The sequence below is a fragment of the Podarcis bocagei genome, assembly GCF_964188305.1.
Source record: "Podarcis bocagei genome assembly, chromosome: 5".
Taxonomy (NCBI): domain Eukaryota; kingdom Metazoa; phylum Chordata; class Lepidosauria; order Squamata; family Lacertidae; genus Podarcis; species Podarcis bocagei.
Genome location: NC_138129.1, coordinates 1,318,779 through 1,337,453, shown reverse-complemented (window position 1 = coordinate 1,337,453; position 18,675 = coordinate 1,318,779). Strand labels below are relative to the sequence as shown.

At 46.2% G+C, this 18,675-nt stretch overlaps 2 protein-coding genes across 3 annotated transcripts in view; one reads left to right on the top strand and one right to left on the bottom strand.

The window, feature by feature from the left end:
• The window catches only part of LOC308588311 (uncharacterized protein), a 185,902-nt gene that overhangs the window by 127,989 nt on the left and 39,238 nt on the right, over positions 1 to 18,675 (bottom strand). The window lies entirely within an intron of this gene.
• On the top strand, positions 9,551 to 18,334 carry LOC308588335 (uncharacterized protein). 2 transcript variants are annotated; one of them, XM_081196815.1, is made up of 5 exons: positions 9,551 to 9,637; positions 10,357 to 10,465; positions 14,321 to 14,445; positions 15,623 to 15,717; positions 18,086 to 18,334. In XM_081196815.1, the coding sequence occupies exons 1-4, from the start codon at positions 9,592 to 9,594 to the stop codon at positions 15,688 to 15,690; spliced, it is 348 nt and encodes a 115-aa protein (XP_081052941.1). In that variant the 5' UTR covers positions 9,551 to 9,591; the 3' UTR covers positions 15,691 to 15,717; positions 18,086 to 18,334. The 2 variants fall into 2 exon arrangements, with proteins under 2 accessions (XP_081052941.1, XP_081052940.1); XM_081196814.1 differs by lacking the exon at positions 18,086 to 18,334 and having other exon boundaries at positions 15,623 to 16,050.

The window sequence follows — 18,675 nt, the reverse complement described above, 5'->3', positions numbered from 1 at the left end:
AAGAAATAGAGCAATTTGGTCGAGTTGCGGGATTCTATCTCAACAAAAAAAAGACAAAAATAATTGCTAAAAACATGAATCAAGAATTAATTGAGGAAATACAACAAAGGACAGAGATAGAAGTGGTGAACAAAGTGAAGTATTTAGGAATATGGTTAACCCCCAAGAACATTGATTTGTTTCAAAACAACTACTTACCTGTGTGGAACAAAATAATAAGGGATTTGGAGGTGTGGGGAAGATTGAAACTGTCCTTTTGGGGAAGAAGAAGAAGAAGAAGAGAAGAGTTTGGATTTGATATCCCGCTTTATCACTACCCGAAGGAGTCTCAAAGCAGCTAACATTCTCCTTTCCCTTCCTCCCCCACAACAAACACTCTGTGAGGTGAGTGAGGCTGAGAGACTTCAAAGAAGTGTGACTGGCCCAAGGTCACCCAGCAGCTGCATGTGGAGGAGCGGAGACGCGAACCCGGTTCCCCAGTTTACGAGACTACCGCTCTTAACCACTACACCACACTGGCTCTCTGTGTGGAAGAATATCTACAATAAAAATGAGTGTGCTACCAAAGATGTTATTCCTTTTCCAAGCACTGCTGATAATCAAGGGGGCATCAATTTTTAAAGAATGGCAAAAAATAATTTCAAGATATATCTGGCAGGGCAAGAAGCCAAGGATTCAGTTTAAGTTGTTAACAGATGCGAAAGAAAGAGGTGGCTTCGCCCTGCCAGACTTGAAATTATATTACGAAGCATCATGCCTCTGTTGGATAAAGGAATGGATCAAATTAGAGAATGGAGAGTTGTTAGATGTAGAAGGATTTGATAACAGATTTGGTTGGAATGCATATCTATGGTATGAAAAGAAAAAAATTCACAAAGGTTTCGAAAACCACATCTTTCGAAGATCACTGATAGAGGTGTGGGAGAGGTATAAGAATTTGTTGGAACCTAGACTCCCCGTTTGGATTTCACCATTAGAAGTGATGAGTGTGAAAAAAATCAATATGAGGGGGAGGTGGACAACATATGGAGAATTGGTAATAAGAGAGGGGGGGAATGGAAAATGAAAACTTATGAAGAGGTGAAAGAATCTGTTTATGACTGGTTACATTACTATCAGATCAATGAAATGTTTAAAAAAGATTGTAAAATGTGCGGGTATGAAGGTAAAGAATCAAAATTTCAAGTGGAGGTATTGAATAATGAGTATAAAAATCTGTCTAAAATGTATAAAATGTTGCTGGAGTGGCATGCAAAAGATGAAGAGGTAAAAGCAGTAATGATGCATTGGGCAAGAGATTTTGGTTATAATATACAGTATGATGACTGGATGAAATTATGGAATGAAAGGCTAAAATTTACGGCATGTACTGCGTTGAAAGAAAATGTAATGAAAATGGTTTACAGATGGTATATAACGCCAGTTAAACTGACTAAAATGTACAAAACATGCAACAAGTGTTGGAAATGTAAAGAAAAAGAAGGTACTTTCTATCATATGTGGTGGAAGTGTAAAAGGGTGAAAGGCTTCTGGGAAATGATATACAATAAATTGAAAAAGATGCTGAAATATACGTCTGTTAAAAAACCAGAGGCCTTCCTATTAGGTATGGTAGGAAACGAAATTAATAAGAGAGACTGTAAACTGTTTCAATACGCAGTGACTGCTGCAAGGATACTTCTGGCCCAAAGATGGAAGCAGGAAGAAATCCCAACAGTGGAAGAATGGAGAAGAAAATTGACTGAATATGCAGAATTGGATAAATTGACTGGGAAAATTCGATATCAGAAAGACCAACAGTTTATCGAGGACTGGGGGAGATTTACAGACAATCTGAAAAACATATGTGATGTACAGACAACGCTTGTTGGTTTTGAAGAGACTCTGTGAGATAGTAAGAAATAGTGCAAAAAAGAGAGTAAGAGGAAAAGGAGTTCTAAAAGGCAATATTATGTTTAGAAATGCATTAACAAATAGAAACTTTACGAAAGATTGACAGAGAAACTGAGGGAAGTCAAAAATTGAAGAATGAGTGTTAAATTATCTGTTGACTGTATAAAATTGTTTGGAAAATGAATAAAACTTATTTAAAATAATAATAATAATTCAGTTAGACAATGATGGCCTGATTCTGGCAACAAAGCACCCAGAGTGCTGCCAACTTAGTTGAAAGGTGTTCATCAGATTCATCAGATAAAACAGCAACATCTGCATCTGAGACTGCAAGGCAAATTCCACTTGGCTATCAAGATCTCTGCCCATCACAACATCTAACTGTCGCATCTGGCGATGGGCACAAGGGAGGCGGGCAGAGGCCCAACTGGGAGCCACGCCAACGGTGTCACCCCAGGGGAAGACGGGCACTGGGTGGGTGTTCCCAAAACTTCTCTTTTCTTAACTTTATTATTAGTATTTAAACTCTCATGAATTATGAAGGATTCCTGAACCAACACAGGCCACTTCCTAGGACCACCACTTCAGCCCTGACTTCCTCATGATGATGATGATGATGATGATGATGATGATGATGATGATGGGAAAATATCTATCATTGTTTCCCTTCCCCTGCCCTCCCATCATTATCATCACTATTTGTTACTTCTTACTTCACCTTACTGTTATTGTTATTGCTATTGCTAGTGTTATTTTTCTTTTCTTTTTTGCTTTTTTGTTGTTGTTTTTTTGTTTTTTTAAAGGAAAATACACACAGAGAGAGACTCTTAATGGCCCTACTCTTTTCACCCCATCCCCCTCTTCCTTCTCTTTTTCTTTCTTTCTCCTTCCCCCAAAACAAAGAAATAAACATTTCATACCTACATACATATATCATTTCATCCACTTTCAATTGTGAATACCCCCTTTTATTTTCCTTTGTTATGGTTTTTTATCTCACACTATAATTTGAATCCCCGTGGGACACAGGTGGCGCTGTGGGTTAAACCAAAGAGCCTAGGACTTGCCAATCAGAAGGTTGGCGGTTCAAATCCCCGTGATGGGGTGAGCTCCTGTTGCTCAGTCCCAGCTCCTGCCAACCTAGCAGTTCGAAAGCACGTCAAAGTGCAAGTAGATAAATAGGTACCGCTCCGGCGGGAAAGTAAACGGCGTTTCCGTGCACTGCTCTGGTTCCCCAGAAGCGGCTTAGTCATGCTGGCCACATGACCCGGAAGCTGTACGCCAGCTCCCTCGACCAATAAAGCGAGATAAGCGCTGCAACCCCAGAGTCGGCCACGACTGGACCTAATGGTCAGGGGTCCCTTTACCTTTTTATAACTTGAATCACCACTGAAATTTTTTATCATTATTACTACTACTTTTTCCCTTTAAAAAAAATCTATTTTTTAATTTCTATACTTTTTATTTTATTTTATTTTATTTCATCTTTTTTCTGGTTTGTTTTTTAACTATAACATCCAACCGTCACAAATACAGAGGAAGTATTTGCAAATACATCTATGGCAAAAGTAACCAAAGAGAATTTACAACTCCTTCAAGAGCAAGCAAAAGATACCATCACCAAATTTGAAAAAGGATGGATTTATGGCTCCATGTTTTAAACTCTGCAACCACAACACCACAATTATGCCACAGGGATAAACACTCACTGCAACTGAAATGCCTTCTGGCTACATGGTCAGACGTCAGCCTAACAGTCATTCTAAACCCAAATAACAATCCGTCTATAATGCATTCTTACGAATTTCAGAATTAAATCAGAAGAGTTTTACGTCTGTTCTTGCTAAAAGGTAAGATACAAGCATTCCAATATGCATACACCAAGACCAAAAAATAAAAATCCATCAACTTCAAACAGATCTTTTAAAAAATAAAAACGAAAACAGCAGATTGCCTAGAAATGAATAAAAACAAACCAATTCAACAAGCCAGCCATTTGTCTTCCTCTGAAACTGGAGAAAGCTTTTCCCTGAGTACATTCCATGAGTTTGCTCAGAAAAGCCATTCAAGAAGTAAAACGTGGATTGGGCTTCTTTGTAAAGTCCTGAAGTCTTAAATCTATCCATCCAGTCCAGGCTGGCCCATCAAGGTACATAATACATTTTAATTTTGTAAGTGTCCGAACCCAAAGAGTACTCATTAATGGTTTCTCGCCATCCTGGAAAAAGTGAGAAGCTGCAGGGTTCTGTCCTGGGCCTGTTGTTGTTTAAACATCTTTATAAATGACTTGGATGAAGGAATTGAGGGGATGCTCATCCAATTTGCAGATGACAACAAACTGGGAGGGGTAGCTAATGCTGCAGAAGACAGAATCAGAATTCAATATTGCCTTAACAGATTGGAGAACTGGGTGCAAGCTGACAGAATGTATTTCAACAGGCAGAAATGTCAGGTTCTGCACTTAGGCAGGAAGAACCACATGTGCAAAGATAGGATGGGGGACACCTTGCTTACTAGCAGTACTTGTGAAAAGGATCTTGGGATCTGTTCAGTTTCGGTTTCAGTTTCTGTTAATTGGTTCTCGTGGGAAACTTGCAGATTCTAGCTTCACCAATTAACTCCAGCTGGTGTCAATTTACTCTTGGCAGAAAGCCCAGGTCTGCTTGACCTAGAAACTACTCACTCTGATTGGTTAACGAGCAGCACTCAACTCTGTTATCTAGGGATTGCTAGCACAGTTTGATGTGAGGTGTGTTAGGAGTTAGAAGTGCTGTGTATGGTTTTGAGAGAGAGAAAGAGAGGGTTTATTTTGCTTTTATTTGTATGCAGAAACTCTGCTGGTTTTATTTTCCCTCTTTTAATAAATCCTGTAAATAGTTATTCTGAGTCTAGCTGACTAGTCATTACTGCCGCAACTAGCTTCCTCGCTGTGCAGGAAAACTCTGCTACGTTTGGGCTAAAGCCAATGGGGCTATGCCTGACACTCCAAAGTTCCATGAGGTTATGGGCATTGTGCTGCCAGCCTGAGTTGCGGTGGTGTCAGCATCAACAGCGTTGGTTCCAGTAGTTCCAGAAGTTGTTGTTCCTGGCTGGTTCCTGACCGTGGTGAGCTGGTGACGCAGCGGACACAAGGACAACAGCTGCAGCGTGTGAGTGCTGGGTGCTGTGGTTCCTGTTTTCTCTCTCGGTGGTCGTGAGTAGCTGGTTCCGGGTTCCAGGGACATCGCTCTCAAGATGGCCTCACAACCAGGTCAGATGGCTTTTGAGCGTCTGAATGACTCCAATTACTTGCTGTGGTCGGAACGCATGCAGGCAGTGCTGCAGAGGGATCGTCTCTGGCAAGTGGTGAGTAAGTTTCCTGCAAAGCCTGATGATGAAGACCTCGATAAAGACCAAAGAGCAAGGGCCACAATTGTCTTGGGGCTGGAAGATTCCCAGTTGCCATATGTGAGGGGAATCAAGACAGCTAGAGGTGTGTGGCAAGCACTTAAAGAACTCCATGTGCGTGAGACAGCGGTTTCCAAGCTGTTCATTCGCAAGGCATTGTACAAGGCAATGTTACAGCCTGGGGTTACAATGCAGGAACACCTACACAGTTTACAGTTAAAGTTTGTTGCGCTACAGGAAAGAGACTGTGCATTAGACCAGCAGGAGAAAGTGGCTATTATTTTGAGTTCTCTCCCTGAAAGCTGGGATAATTTAGTTTTGTCTCTAGAAGGCATACCGGAGCCTGATTTATCAGTCAGTTACGTTACTGGGCGTTTGATTGAAGAATGGCAGAAGAGGCAAGAAAGGTCGGTGGCTGCAGAGGCTTCTACAGGTGGGCGGTTTGGAAGGAGTTCTCATGCCGTGCCAGAGGTGGAGCAAAAGCAGCGTACCGGTGAGGAGTCAGCGTTTGCTGTTAGGCGTTGTTTCCGATGTGGGTCTTCAGCGCATCTAAAACGACAATGTCCGGAGTTGGTCAAGTCTCAGTGGCCGGTGCAGGAGCAGAGACGAGATCAGCAGCAGCAGCAGCGTAAAAAGAACTTCTTCAAACGAAAACAGTCGGCTCAGCTGGTGACCGGCGAGGTCAAGATTGCTGATGAGAAACAAGCGGTCTGGGTGGTCGATTCTGGAGCGTCTCGGCACATCGTGAATTCAGATGAATTGTTTGTTTCCAAGAACTCAGCACAGCGCAGCCAGGTGGCTCTAGCAGACGGAAGTACATCCGAAGTGATTTCGGGGGGTGCAGTTTATGTTCCTTGTCTTCGTGAATGCCTGCAAAATGTACTTTGTGTGCCGTCATTGAGGAGCAATCTGATGTCTGTAGATTGTTTGCTAAAAGCTGGGTTTAAAGTGTATTTTGAAGGAGACAGTTGCATTATTAAGAAGGCTGGTGAGATTTTAGGCACTGCTAAGTCAGAGGGAGGCTTGTTTTGGCTTAAAGCAGGATCTCAAGTTGCAGCAGTAGTCAGTAAATCTCAGCCTGCAGTGAATAACAAAGCTATACATGACAACTGTGTGCACTTATTGCATAGGAAAATGGGGCATGCCTGCTGGAAAAGTGTACTAAAAATGTCTGAATTGGCTGATGGGGGTAATTTAAAGAGTTGTAACAAGTACCTTGATTGTAATGTGTGTAAAAAGGTTAAAACCCACAGAGTCTCTTACCCCAGAAGTGACAGAGTTAGTGAGTCACCGCTACAGCTGGTTCACATGGACGTAATTGGTCCATTTGCTGTAAGCAGAGGTGGAGCGCGCTTTTCACTAACAATTGTGGATGACGCCACGCGTTATTCTTGGGTTTTTCCCATGAAAAATAAGGGTGATGTGTTCACTAAGTTTAAAGGCTGGGTGGCATCTGTGGAAAGATTTCTGTCCATTAAACTCAAAAGGATTCAGACGGACAGAGGTGGCGAATTTATGTCAAATGCCTTTAGAGATTGGTTACAAAAGCGTGGCATTGGGCATAGAAAAACGAACGTTTTTTCCCCAGAGGAGAATGGCGTTGCAGAGCGAAAAAACAGATCTTTACAAGATATGATGTTTGCCATGCTTGATGATGCTGATTTGCCCATGTCTTATTGGGGGGAGAGCATGCTCACCGCGTGTTATCTCCAAAACAGGCTCTTCCATCAAACAATAGGTACAACCCCATACTTTAAATTGTTTCAGAAAAAACCCAAAATTGACCATTTGCATGTGTTTGGATCAAAAGCCTGGGTATTAATTCCGAAACAAATGAGGAAGAAGGGAGATCCTAAGACCAAACAGTTAGTGTTTGTGGGTTACCAGGAGCTGGGAAAAGGTTTCCGTTTTGCTGAAGGGACAAATGGCATTGTGATCTCCAGGAATGCCAGTTTTTGTGAACATAGTGGCTGGGAGAGACTACATGCCAATACTGAGGTTTGGTTTGAACCTTCCCAGGAGCTTCATGACTCTGAAGGTAGACACAGAGAATCAGAGTCTGAGGGGGAGGTAAGTTCAGATAAGAGCTCTCAAGAAAGTGGAGTTAGCCAGAGACCAGTTGCTAAGCAACAAAAGAGAGGTCGTAGTTCTGAGGAGGAAAGTGGGTCAGAAGAAAAATTTTCTCCCAGAAGATCTAAAAGACAAAACAAAGGAGTGCCTCCAGTGCGTTTTTCCCCAGATACTGCAAATGTGTTTAGTGTAAGTGCAGAACTCAAGAGTTTTCAGGAGGTGTTAAAGTTACCAAAAGAGGAGGCAGAGCGCTGGAAACAGGCAATGGAGGAAGAGATGTCCTCTCTGAATGAGCACAAGGTTTTTACACCAGTGGCAGCGCCTGAGGGGGCAAAGATTGTAGGCTGCAGGTGGGTGTACAAAAGACTTAGGCCCGGTTAGGACATATCTAGGGTTGGAAGTGTGCTGGGCCCAAGATGGCAGCTGCCTAATTAGTCAGCAGAACAAAGTTAAACAACTACTGACTACATACAGGATGCAGGATTGCAAAGGGGCAGCGGTGCCTATGGATCCAGGTTTCATAAAAACACTTCACATAGATGAGAGTCCTGAATTTGAACATCCTAATGTAATCACCTGTACTTATGTGTCAAGTGAAGAAAATGTAGCAGATGTGTTAACTAAACCATTGGCAAAGGTAAAGAACAAGCGAATGTGCAAGGGTTTAGGTTTGCTGGAAAAATAATCTCCTACATAGGTGTATTTGGTGTTAGTTGTTCAGCAGAATCTGTGAGGGGGTGTTCAGTTTCGGTTTCAGTTTCTGTTAATTGGTTCTCGTGGGAAACTTGCAGATTCTAGCTTCACCAATTAACTCCAGCTGGTGTCAATTTACTCTTGGCAGAAAGCCCAGGTCTGCTTGACCTAGAAACTACTCACTCTGATTGGTTAACGAGCAGCACTCAACTCTGTTATCTAGGGATTGCTAGCACAGTTTGATGTGAGGTGTGTTAGGAGTTAGAAGTGCTGTGTATGGTTATGAGAGAGAGAGAGAAAGAGAGAAAGAGAGGGTTTATTTTGCTTTTATTTGTATGCAGAAACTCTGCTGGTTTTATTTTCCCTCTTTTAATAAATCCTGTAAATAGTTATTCTGAGTCTAGCTGACTAGTCATTACTGCCGCAACTAGCTTCCTCGCTGTGCAGGAAAACTCTGCTACGTTTGGGCTAAAGCCAATGGGGCTATGCCTGACACTCCAAAGTTCCATGAGGATCTTGGTCCACCATGTGACGCAGCAGCAAAAAAAAAGCTAATGCTATTCAAAGGCTGCATCAACAGAAGTCTAGAGTCCAGATCATGGGAAGAAGTCATTGTCCCGCTCTAGTCTGCCTTGGTCAGACCACACCTGGAATACTGTGTCCAATTCTGGACACCACAATTTAAGAAGGATGTTGACAAGCTGGAATGGGTACAGAGGAGGCCAACCAAGACAATCACTGGTCTGGAAACCAAGCCTGATGAAGAACGGTTGAAGGAGCTGGGTTTGTTTAGTTTGAAAAAGAGGAGACGGAGAGGAAATATGATGGCCATCTTCAAATATCTTAAAGGCTGTTCACATGGAAGATGGAGGAAGTTTGTTTTCTCCTGCTCCAGGAGAAAACTTTCTCCAGAAGAACTTTCTGACAGTAAAAACTGTTTGACAGTAGAACAGACTCCCTCTGTGGTGGACTCTCCTTCGTTGGCAGTTTTTAAGCAGAGGCCGAATGGTCATCTGTCATGGATGCCTAAAGTGAGGTTCTTGCATGGATGACCCTTGCATAGATGACCCTTGGACCACGTCCAACTCTACCATTCCATGGTTCTGTGATTCTATAAGGGCTGCTTACTGGTTCCTGTTGCTGGACCAATGGCTGCCAGGCACCACATTTATGCTTTGTCTCCACAGTTGGAGGCAGCAATGTTTCAGAAACCAGGGGCTGGAAAACACAGCAGGGGAGAGTATTGCTCTTCTGCCCAGATCCTGGTTGGACACTGTGAGAAGAGGACGCTGGACCAGATGGCCATTGGCTAGATCCAGCAGGTGCCTCTTGTGTTATTTTTGATTGATTATCACGGGGAAATTATCTGGACCAGGAGCCAGCTGGAGCCACACACTCAAATCCGCTTGGCTTCTGTCCCAGCCCAACCCAGGAGAGGCGGGGGAGTGGGGGGAGGGAGGAGGATATATGGCTGCCGATCTGAGCCTTGAGCACCATTCAGAGCTGCCTTCCAGCGTGAGGTCCACCAGGTTCTCCTTCTTCTTCGCAATGGGTCCCTCGCTCATCCTCTGGGCTCTGCTGCCATCCATACTATGTAAGTTTGGGGATTGCTTGGAGGGGCAGGAAGGCATGGAGCCGGGGAGTCAGTTTAGGGTATTTATGCCCTGCCTTCTTCACGGACGGGATTCTAAGTAGACACCCCTGCCCTGAGCTGCTGCTGTGCAGCTGGCTCCAGCTGGTGGACCTCAGGGCTCCGGCGAAAACCAAACTAGCCCCTGCAAATCTCAACCCATCTCTGAGCAAAGGAAGGTGGAGGGTGCTGCAGTTGGTGGTGGAAGGACCTCTGAAGGAAGCTTTTAATGACTGATGTTTTAATGTATTTTTAATCTCCTGTTGGAAGGCACCCAGAGTGGCTGGGGAAACCCAGCCAGATGGGCGGGGTATAAGTAATAAATGATTGTGATTATGTTTGTGATTATGATTATGATTTGATGCTGATGGTAGTGAAGACATCAGCACCAAGCAGTTGGGCACCATCATGAGGGTGCTGGGCTAGGTGCCCATCAAAGAGGAGCTGGATGCCATCATAGAGGTGTGGAGCATCATAGAGGTATGGGCATGGCCAGGATTTCAGGGGGGCAGGACTTTTGTTAGGGGGGCAGAACCGAGCTACCTGCGGCTTTTTTGGTCAGTTTCTGAGTATTTTTATCTATTTACTTGATTTGTGGCTACGCCTCGGTGGAGGAGGAAGGGAGGCGTGGGCAGGGGGCTGGAGAGCACGACCCTCACCCTGGACTGGATTCCTCCTTGCAGGCAATGGAGCCAACGGCTTTGCAGGACGCTTGCAGCAGGGGATACGGCGGCAGATTCGACAAGCCAATGAGGAGGCGAAGGTGGAGGAAGCTGGCTCTGTAAAGGACAGGTGAGGCTAGGACACGTCCACCACATATGGAGGAAATTCCCCTCCTTCTCCTTACACTTCCAACAATTTTTATCTTGTGGGGCTGGACTATCTTTTAAAGGAAACCACCACCACCCCACCGACTCCCTTCTCCACAGCACCGGACGAGCCCCGTGGCTGCTTACCTGTGCCTTGCGAGCGGCAGGGGCGGGTGGTGGTGGTGGTGGAGGGACGATGAGTGGCGCGAAAGGGCTGGGTCCGGAGAAGGGCTGCGTAAAATGGCACTCAGCCATCCGCAGCTCAACAAAGCCCAGCCCCCTTCCTCCTCTAGGCAGGGCAGGGAGAAGCCAGGAGGAGGGAGGGAGGAGCCGCCGCCGTGGGGAAATGACGAAGCCCGAATGATCAGAATCCCCACGCCGATCTCCACAGCGATTTCTGGACCGTCCGCGGGCTGGATCCAGAAGGCAGTTGGGCCAGATCCGGCCCCCGAGCCTTAGCTTGCCGACCCATGTTCTATGCCGATAGCCTTGACAGGACCCTCTTTGCAAGCTTCTTAGGACATCTGGGCTCTCTCTGGGGCTCTCAAGGAGCGTGCATTAGACCTAGAGAGTTCACAAACCAGAAAGCGGGGATAAAAAAGTTCCTTCCAGTTGCACCTTAAAGACCAACTAAGTTAGTTCTAGGTATGAGCTTTCGTGTGCATGCACACTTCTTCAGATACACTGAAACAGAAGTTGCCAGATCCTTCTATATAGTGAGAAGGTGGGGAGGGGTATTACTCAGAAGGGTGGTGGGAATGGGTGATTGGCAGATAGCTGAGATGAGCCTGTTGACGACTCTTAACGACTGCAATAGGTCTTACAGGAAAAGGCAAGGGGTGAGAAGGTGAAAAATGGCTTAGTCATGTATAATGAGATAAGAATCCAATGTCTCTGTTCAGACCAGGTCTCTCCATGGTTTTAAGTTTGGTAATGAGTTGCAATTCAGCAGCTTCTCTTTCCAGTCTATTTCTGAAATTCCTTTGTAGTAAAACAGCTACTTTGAGATCTTGTATAGAATGTCCTGGGAGATCGAAGTGTTCTCCTACTGGTTTCTCTGTTTTGTGATTCTGTTTTGTGAAAGCGGGGGTCGTCTTTTGCAGTCCCTTCCTGCAATGATACAAAGCAGAACTTTGGCTTCCCCCGCCCCCCAAGCATCCAGGCTGGGGCACCTTAGAGGAGAGGTTGGCAAGGTTTGCCTCGCCTGGGTTGTTCACTCCAGCGGAGATCTCTCCGTGGGCCAGATTGTCAGTGAGTGTGAGCACGCGCATGCATGATTTCCGGTGTCTGCGCATGCATAGGCACGATTTTCGGCGCCACAGCAGCGAGTCCCCACACCGTGCTGCGCTGGTTTATTGCAGTGTGCGGGGACTCGCCGAACAAGCAGCTCAGTTTGGGGGTGGCCCAGGAGCCCGTTAAACGACCCCCGTGGACCACAGGTTGCTGACCCCTTCCTTAGATCCGAGATTCCCCCTCCCATCCGCTCCCCACACATCAGCCCATCTCAGAGGCAGCCCTCCTACCCAGCGCCCCAAACAGAGGATGATCTGTTGTTGCCCCGCAAGCCGCCTCTCCTGCACTTACCTGGTTCCTCTCCATCCCCTCTCTCACCTGGGTTTCTGTTGTTGCTGCTGCTGGAGGTTTCCTTTGGAGCTGCGTTTGTCTCCATGTCTGCGCTTTATTCTTTACCTTTCAGACTGTTGCCTGAGGGGCAGACCAGAAACACTTCCAATAAGCAAGCAGGCAATTATGGGGAGGAACTGTCCCAGGAGGAACAGTGCAAGGGAGAGGGTTGAAAATCCCCAAGCTTGAATGTGGAGGTCAGAAAAACGCACAGCGCGCCTTGCTGGGGGAGCCAGGGCCTTGTCACAGGAACCACGTCCCCACAGCCAGAGCTTTCTCTGAGACGGTGCAGGCAGGTGCGCCTTACCACCACCTCGCTTGCCTGACCCCCGATCCCTCTCCCACCCCCCATCCCCACACCTTTGCCGCTTCCTCCGCTGCCGGGCTGAAGGCACTGCCTTGGCTGCCTGTCACCGGGCAACTTCCAGGAAGGCGCTTTGTTGTTGTTGCTGAGTCGTTTAGTCATGTCCGACTCTTCGTGACCCCCTGGACCAGAGCACTCCTGTCTTCCACTGCCTTCCACTCCCTTCTCCTTGTGCCCTCCATCTTTCCCAACACCAGGGTCTTTTCCAGGGAGTCTTCTCTTCTCCGGAGGTGGCCAAAGTCTTGGAGCCTCAACTTCAGGATCTCTCCTTCCAGTGAACACTCAGGGCTGATTTCCTTCAGAATGGAGAGGTTTGGGCTTCTTGCAGCCCATGGGACTCTCAAGAGTCTCCTCCATCACCAGAATTCAAAAGCATCCATTCTTCGGCAATCAGCCTTCTTGATGGTCCAGCTCTCACTTGGCGATGGTCAAAGGGTCGTGTCAAAGCACCTCCACGAGGCTGTACCTGCAGCCGTGGGAAGTGGCAGCGGTGGGGGCAGTGGCAAAGTGGGAGGGGTGGGAGGGACGGAGAGGGTGGGAAGGCGGGCAAGCAGCTGTGGTGGACATGGTGCCTACGGGCACCTAATTTTTCTTGGGAAAACCCACAGCTGCTCCCAGTGGGGTGACCTGGCTCTGATCAGGCGACAGTGATGGGTTTAAGTTGGGAGGAGCTGAGTGCTGCCCACCTCAACACTTTCCTCCCCCAACTCCGATACAGGGCACAGTATGAATACCGTGATCTGGCTGAAGGTATTTCAGAGATCTTACGAGGATTTTTTTTAAAAAAATTAATTTTTATTCAAATTTCCAATAACCAATCCATTTACAGTTAAACATCCAATTTAACTTATACATTCTTTTAGACTTCCATCAGCCTATCTGACAATTTTCATATTTATCACAACTTCTCACATTTCATACATTTATGTTGCACTTAGACAATCCCTATTTTGTCTTCTCTTTTAAGCGACATTCCAGTTTATTTTTTTTTCCTTCACAGAGCTTCTTGAAATCCAACAAGCATTATTTCCTGATCACACACAGTTTTCATATACTCTGTAAATTTGTTCCAGTCCTCGGTGAATCTCTGATCACGTTGGTTTCTAATTTTTCCAGTTAATTTGTCCATTTCTGCATATTCCATTAGTTTCGTTCTCCATTCTTCCCTCGTTGGTATTTCTTCCTGTTTCCACTTTTGGGCCAACAAAATTCTGGCTGCTGTTACTGCATATCTAAATAACTTCACATCTTTCTTTTCAACATCCTTCCCTACTATACCAAGTAACAATGCTTCTGGTTTCTTTACAAAAGTATATCTCAACATTTTTTTCATCTCATTATAAATCATTTCCCAAAAGCATTTCACTTTCTTACATTCCCACCACATATGATAAAATGTTCCTTCTTTCTCTTGACATTTCCAACATTTATTACTAACTTTAAACATCTTTCCAAGTTTCACAGGAGTTATATACCATCTATATATCATTTTCATCACATTTTCCTTTATCGTATTACATGCGGTGAATTTCATTCCCTCTTTCCATAGTTTTATCCACTCCTCTAATTGTATATTATAACCAAGATCTTTGGCCCATTGAATCATAACCGTTTTTACTTCTTCATCTTTTGTGTGCCATTCAAGTAATAATTTATACATTTTTGACAATATTTTTACATCACTATTCAAGATTTCTTGATGAAACCTTGATTTTTCCCTAAAAAACCTTTTTCTTGCATCTTTTTTTTAAACATTGCATTCAATTGAAAATATTGCAACCAATCATTCACCTTTCCTTTAACCTCTTCATATGGTTTCAAGTTCCACTTATCTCCTTCTTTAATTATCAGATTTTCATATATGATCTTACGAGGATCTAATCTCATCCCACTCCGAAACAGGAATGATGATGTCTCCCTGAGCTTCTGGACTTGGAATAAGGCAGAGTTCTTACAAGTACTTGCAAGTGCTGACGGTGAGTAGCTCAGCCCTGCCTCGCCTTTTTGGGAGCCGGAGGGGGGGGGAGTGAAGGCAGCTCTGTGTCCGTCCCACCACCAGCCCCTCAAAGCCCAGCGGGCTCCCTGCGCACTGAACGGGGAGCCTGAGACTTGTCGCCTCCTCACTCTCAGTTGGCCCCTGAGCGCAGTGTTGCCTCCCAGCCCCGCTCCCGGGAAACTTGAACCCTGTTAAACTATGGAACTCACTCCAGCAAGAGGCAGAGGTGGCCACCAACCAAGACGGCTTGAACATGATAAAATCAGGGAGGAAAAGAAGGCTATCAACAGCAGGCAGCTGCAATGGCTGTTCTCCGCCTGTTCTAATGGAGGCAGCCCTGATTCTCAGTACCACTTGCTATGAACCAAAGGAGGTGGGGGGAGTTGCTTTCATGCTCGGATCAGGGCCTTGCAGGTTTCCCTTTAGAGCAGCTGGTTGGCCACCGTGGGAGCAAGAAGTTGGAGCAGAGAGGTTGATAGCTTCATCATAGCTGTCCGCTTTTCCCTTTTCTTGCGAGGAATCCTATTCGGAGTAAGGGAATTTCCCTTAAAAAAGGGAAACGTTGACAGCTATGAGCTTGATCCAGCAGGCTCTCCTTATGTTCAACATCCTAGGAATCCCAGCTTCCCTCTCACAGGCATGCATGCATAATTTTATTTCTATGACACCTTTCCAAAGTTCAAACTGTGTGAGCCAGTGTGGTGTAGTGGTTAAGAGCGGTAGTCTCGTAATCTGGGGAACCGGGTTTGCGTCTCCGCTCCTCCACCTGCAGCTGCTGGGTGACGTTGGGCCAGTCACACTTCTCTGAAGTCTCTCAGCCCCACTCACCTCACAGAGTGTTTGTTGTGGGAGAGGAAGGGAAAGGAGTATGTGAGCTGCTTTGAGACTCCTTAAAGGGAGTGAAAGGCGGGATATCAAATCCAAACTCTTCTTCTTCTTCTTCTTCAAACTATCCTCAAGGCAGCTTACAACACGGAAAAAACAACATGGCAGCAACATAACAAAATTAGCCACAAACAATCAATGAAACATCCAAAAATGCACACCCAAACAGAACAATTCCCACAATTCCACAGGGGAGAAGGAGCGGGAGGCCAAGACTAGTTACGAGGCTGGGGAGGAAAACCCTAACTCTTGGTCTGATGTCTTGCCTATAGAGTCCTTGCAGCCGGAAAAACGCCAGGTTGAGGATGACTCCTTCAATGAGGGCTCCTCTAAGGAATAGGAGCCGGAAGAGATGGCGTGGGCCTTTGTAAGCAACCAAAACCTCCGTCGCCTGCCTGTGCGCCCGCTGTCAATCTTTGCCTCGCTTCTCGGAGCCTCGTCTCAGCAGGTTGAGGATGACTCCTTCAATGGGGACTCCTCTAAGGAATCCTGTTCGGAAGAGTAGCTTCGGGCGGCCATTGCCAGCAACCCAACCCGTCGTCTCCTGCCTCTGCTCCCGCTGCCAACCTTTGCCTCGCCTCTCCGCGCCTTGCCTTGCCTCGCCGAAACGGCCCCAAATCTATAAAGTTTTATTTTCTTTTAAAAATAAATAGTAGGCGCAAATTGCAGAAAAATAAAAGCAGCAAAACGCATAATGGAAGCCCAGTTTCGTGATTTGCTGGGAGTTTTGCGTATCTGAATTTGGTACGTAAGAAAGGAAATCTCTCCAAACAGCATAGAAATGAGTTGAGAAATGATAGCTCTCCTAGAGAGCTGAGAGACCTTGCGCTGCCAAACCCAGTTCTGGAAAAGTGGGCCCTGCAGGGTTCAAGGTACCTCATCTTGCCCACAGCCCAGATCACTGCAAAGCGGGGCAGAAGGGAAACTCACTCCTCCAGAGCCCCGAGGGGCCAAGGGCTCCGCCCTCCACTCTGCTGGGCTTTGCTCAGTGAATCAGGGCCTTTGTCAAGAGTGATGGTGACACAGAAGCCACAGACACCTCCCTAGTCCTCCTTGGACCCAAAGGTGCTCCTTAGGAGGAAAGGGAGGAGCTGGAAAGGGGATTCCCCAGAGCCACCTCAGAGCAAGCAGGCGGAGGCTTCTTCCCAAAGTCAGCAGCGGAGGGATTAAGATGCTGTTGGTCCTGATCCCCAGTTGCATATTCCTGCATTGCAGGGGGGTTGGGCTTGATGACCCCCAGGGTCCCTTCCAACTCTACACTTCTGTTATTCTATGACCCTCTTTCACCTCCGTTATGCCGCTAGGCAGGAGCTCTGGGCCGTGAGGAAAGAAGGCAGCAGGGAAGGCAGCCCCCACAGGCCTCTGTCGCTGGACCCTGGGACTTTGCCCAGGCCAGGCCACGGTGGCTGGGTCCTCCTTCAAGGGGCGGAGGTTGTAGGGCTCGTGTCCCACAAGGGATGGAGGAGCAATAGAGGAATCTAGAGGGGCCTTTGAAACACCTCCCCCTTGCAGCTTCTCTCCCACATAAGCCCACTTCTGGTCTTTAGAGGGGGGGCAAGGTTGGGGGTCAAGGCATGGGGCGCTGTACAAACATATGCTGAAGAGAGGCATTGTCCTTGCCACATCTCCAACGCTCAGCTCGGGGAAAGCCACATAGCTGTAATAAACAAAAAATCTGCCCTTATTCCTTTCTGGGGGACACAAGAGCCCTTATAGAGTCCTTTGTAGGTTCTCCATTGGTCAAAGGAAAAAACAGAGGCCAACCAGAGAATATTGAGAAGCAAAGCAGCTCGTATGCCTGATCTTTATTGATCTGTTGCAACAGGGTGCTCTCCTCACACGCAGGAAAGGAGGAGGACCCAGAACCAAGGTGTGCCCGCCCTTATATAGACATGTTAAATTGCCCACCTTAGAGTAAAATACCACCCCCCAGAAACATCATACATACATCACAGAAGGGGTGTAGCTCAAGACCACCACCCCAGATACATCATACCTACATCACAGAAAGGGTGGTCTACAACAGAAATCTGAGTGCGTTGTTTACCTCCTGTCTGGCAGGTTACCTCTTAATGGTCACTTGATTGGATACCCTGGGGAGCCTGGCCCGTCTTTTGTAATGACAAATACTTAGTTCCTCAGCCAGTCTGGGCTTGGGCCAGGCAAAAGCTATGGTCAGGCAAAGAATATTAGACACTGAGAGACAACAGGACTGCGCAAGGTGCCCCGACTATAAAATTGGAGAAAGTGAGAGAGATATAGCTGCACCCGCAGCATATCTCTTCTTTCTTGCATCTAGAAATGCAAGAAGGGCCTTTACACTCGCCAGAAGCTCGGCTCTTCCCTCACCGGTCCTGGATGGAGCCTTTAGAAAAGTCCAGTATGCTTAGAGACTTTGACCTGTCCATTGGGAGAGATAGGAAGCCCAGAACACTTGTTCTTTAGATGTCCCTTTTATGAAGAGGCATTTTGGACTTCTGCCTGTCCAGTGCGCTTCCCTGTGCCAAAAAACACTGCTTTCTCTCAGTGCAATCTTCTGGGGGGAAACTTCACCTGAGGCAGAAATAGCAGAGATGCAGAGGAGTTGCTGTCGTGTGGGAGGAAAGGGAGTGAAATAGTCCAGAGACAGAGTCTTCTATTCTAGAAGCTTTATTTACAAGCAGAAAATTACACCGTCCGAACTTTCAGACATCTTTCTCCTAGCTCAAACACACTCCGACTCCTTGCTCAAACAGGCTCCGACTGAAAACGAAAGCAGACTCACAGAAGAAAGGAATTGTGACGTGACATCCTGACTTCCCGTAGAAGTCCCTCCCTCAGACACGAAGCACCAGAAGGTGAACTCTTTAACCACCAAACTCTACAAGGCACGTAGTAAGATCATTGATCCCCTACTGGTGAGGCTCCCCGACCTCCCGCAAAAGCAAAAATTTGACCTTTTGCTGTTAGGCAAAGATCAGAAGATGACCTGGAGGGGCACCAGATTCTGTGTACAAATCTGTAGGCGCAGACCATCGCCCAACTCAAAGTAGTCCAGCATGAAAATCCCCAAACTCGGGTCTATGGGTGACTCTGAGACAACTCCCTGGGATAGTTTATTGTTGTACATTGTTTCTAAATTTATTGTTGTACATTGTTTTAATTGTCTGTATTTGCACATCAGTTTCTAATGTTGTGAGTGTCCTCTGTTTCAGAGGCTTCTACTCTGCAGCCTTATAGCTGTTTTCACAGCGAGTCTTTTAGTTCTTATGCTCTTACAGTTGTTTTTAGTTCTTATCTGTTTTAATTATCAGTTTTTACCCATCCATTATCCATGTTTAATCTT

Bases quoted from the DNA above. Each gene is read 5' to 3' on its own strand.
- LOC308588335 (XM_081196815.1), top strand. From the start codon at position 9,592: ATGGGTCCCTCGCTCATCCTCTGGGCTCTGCTGCCATCCATACTAT. The intron at 9,638-10,356 runs GTAAGTTTGGGG...TCCTCCTTGCAG, and splicing joins TCTGCTGCCATCCATACTAT to GCAATGGAGCCAACGGCTTT. The intron at 14,446-15,622 runs GTGAGTAGCTCA...TCTTGCCTATAG, and splicing joins AGTACTTGCAAGTGCTGACG to AGTCCTTGCAGCCGGAAAAA.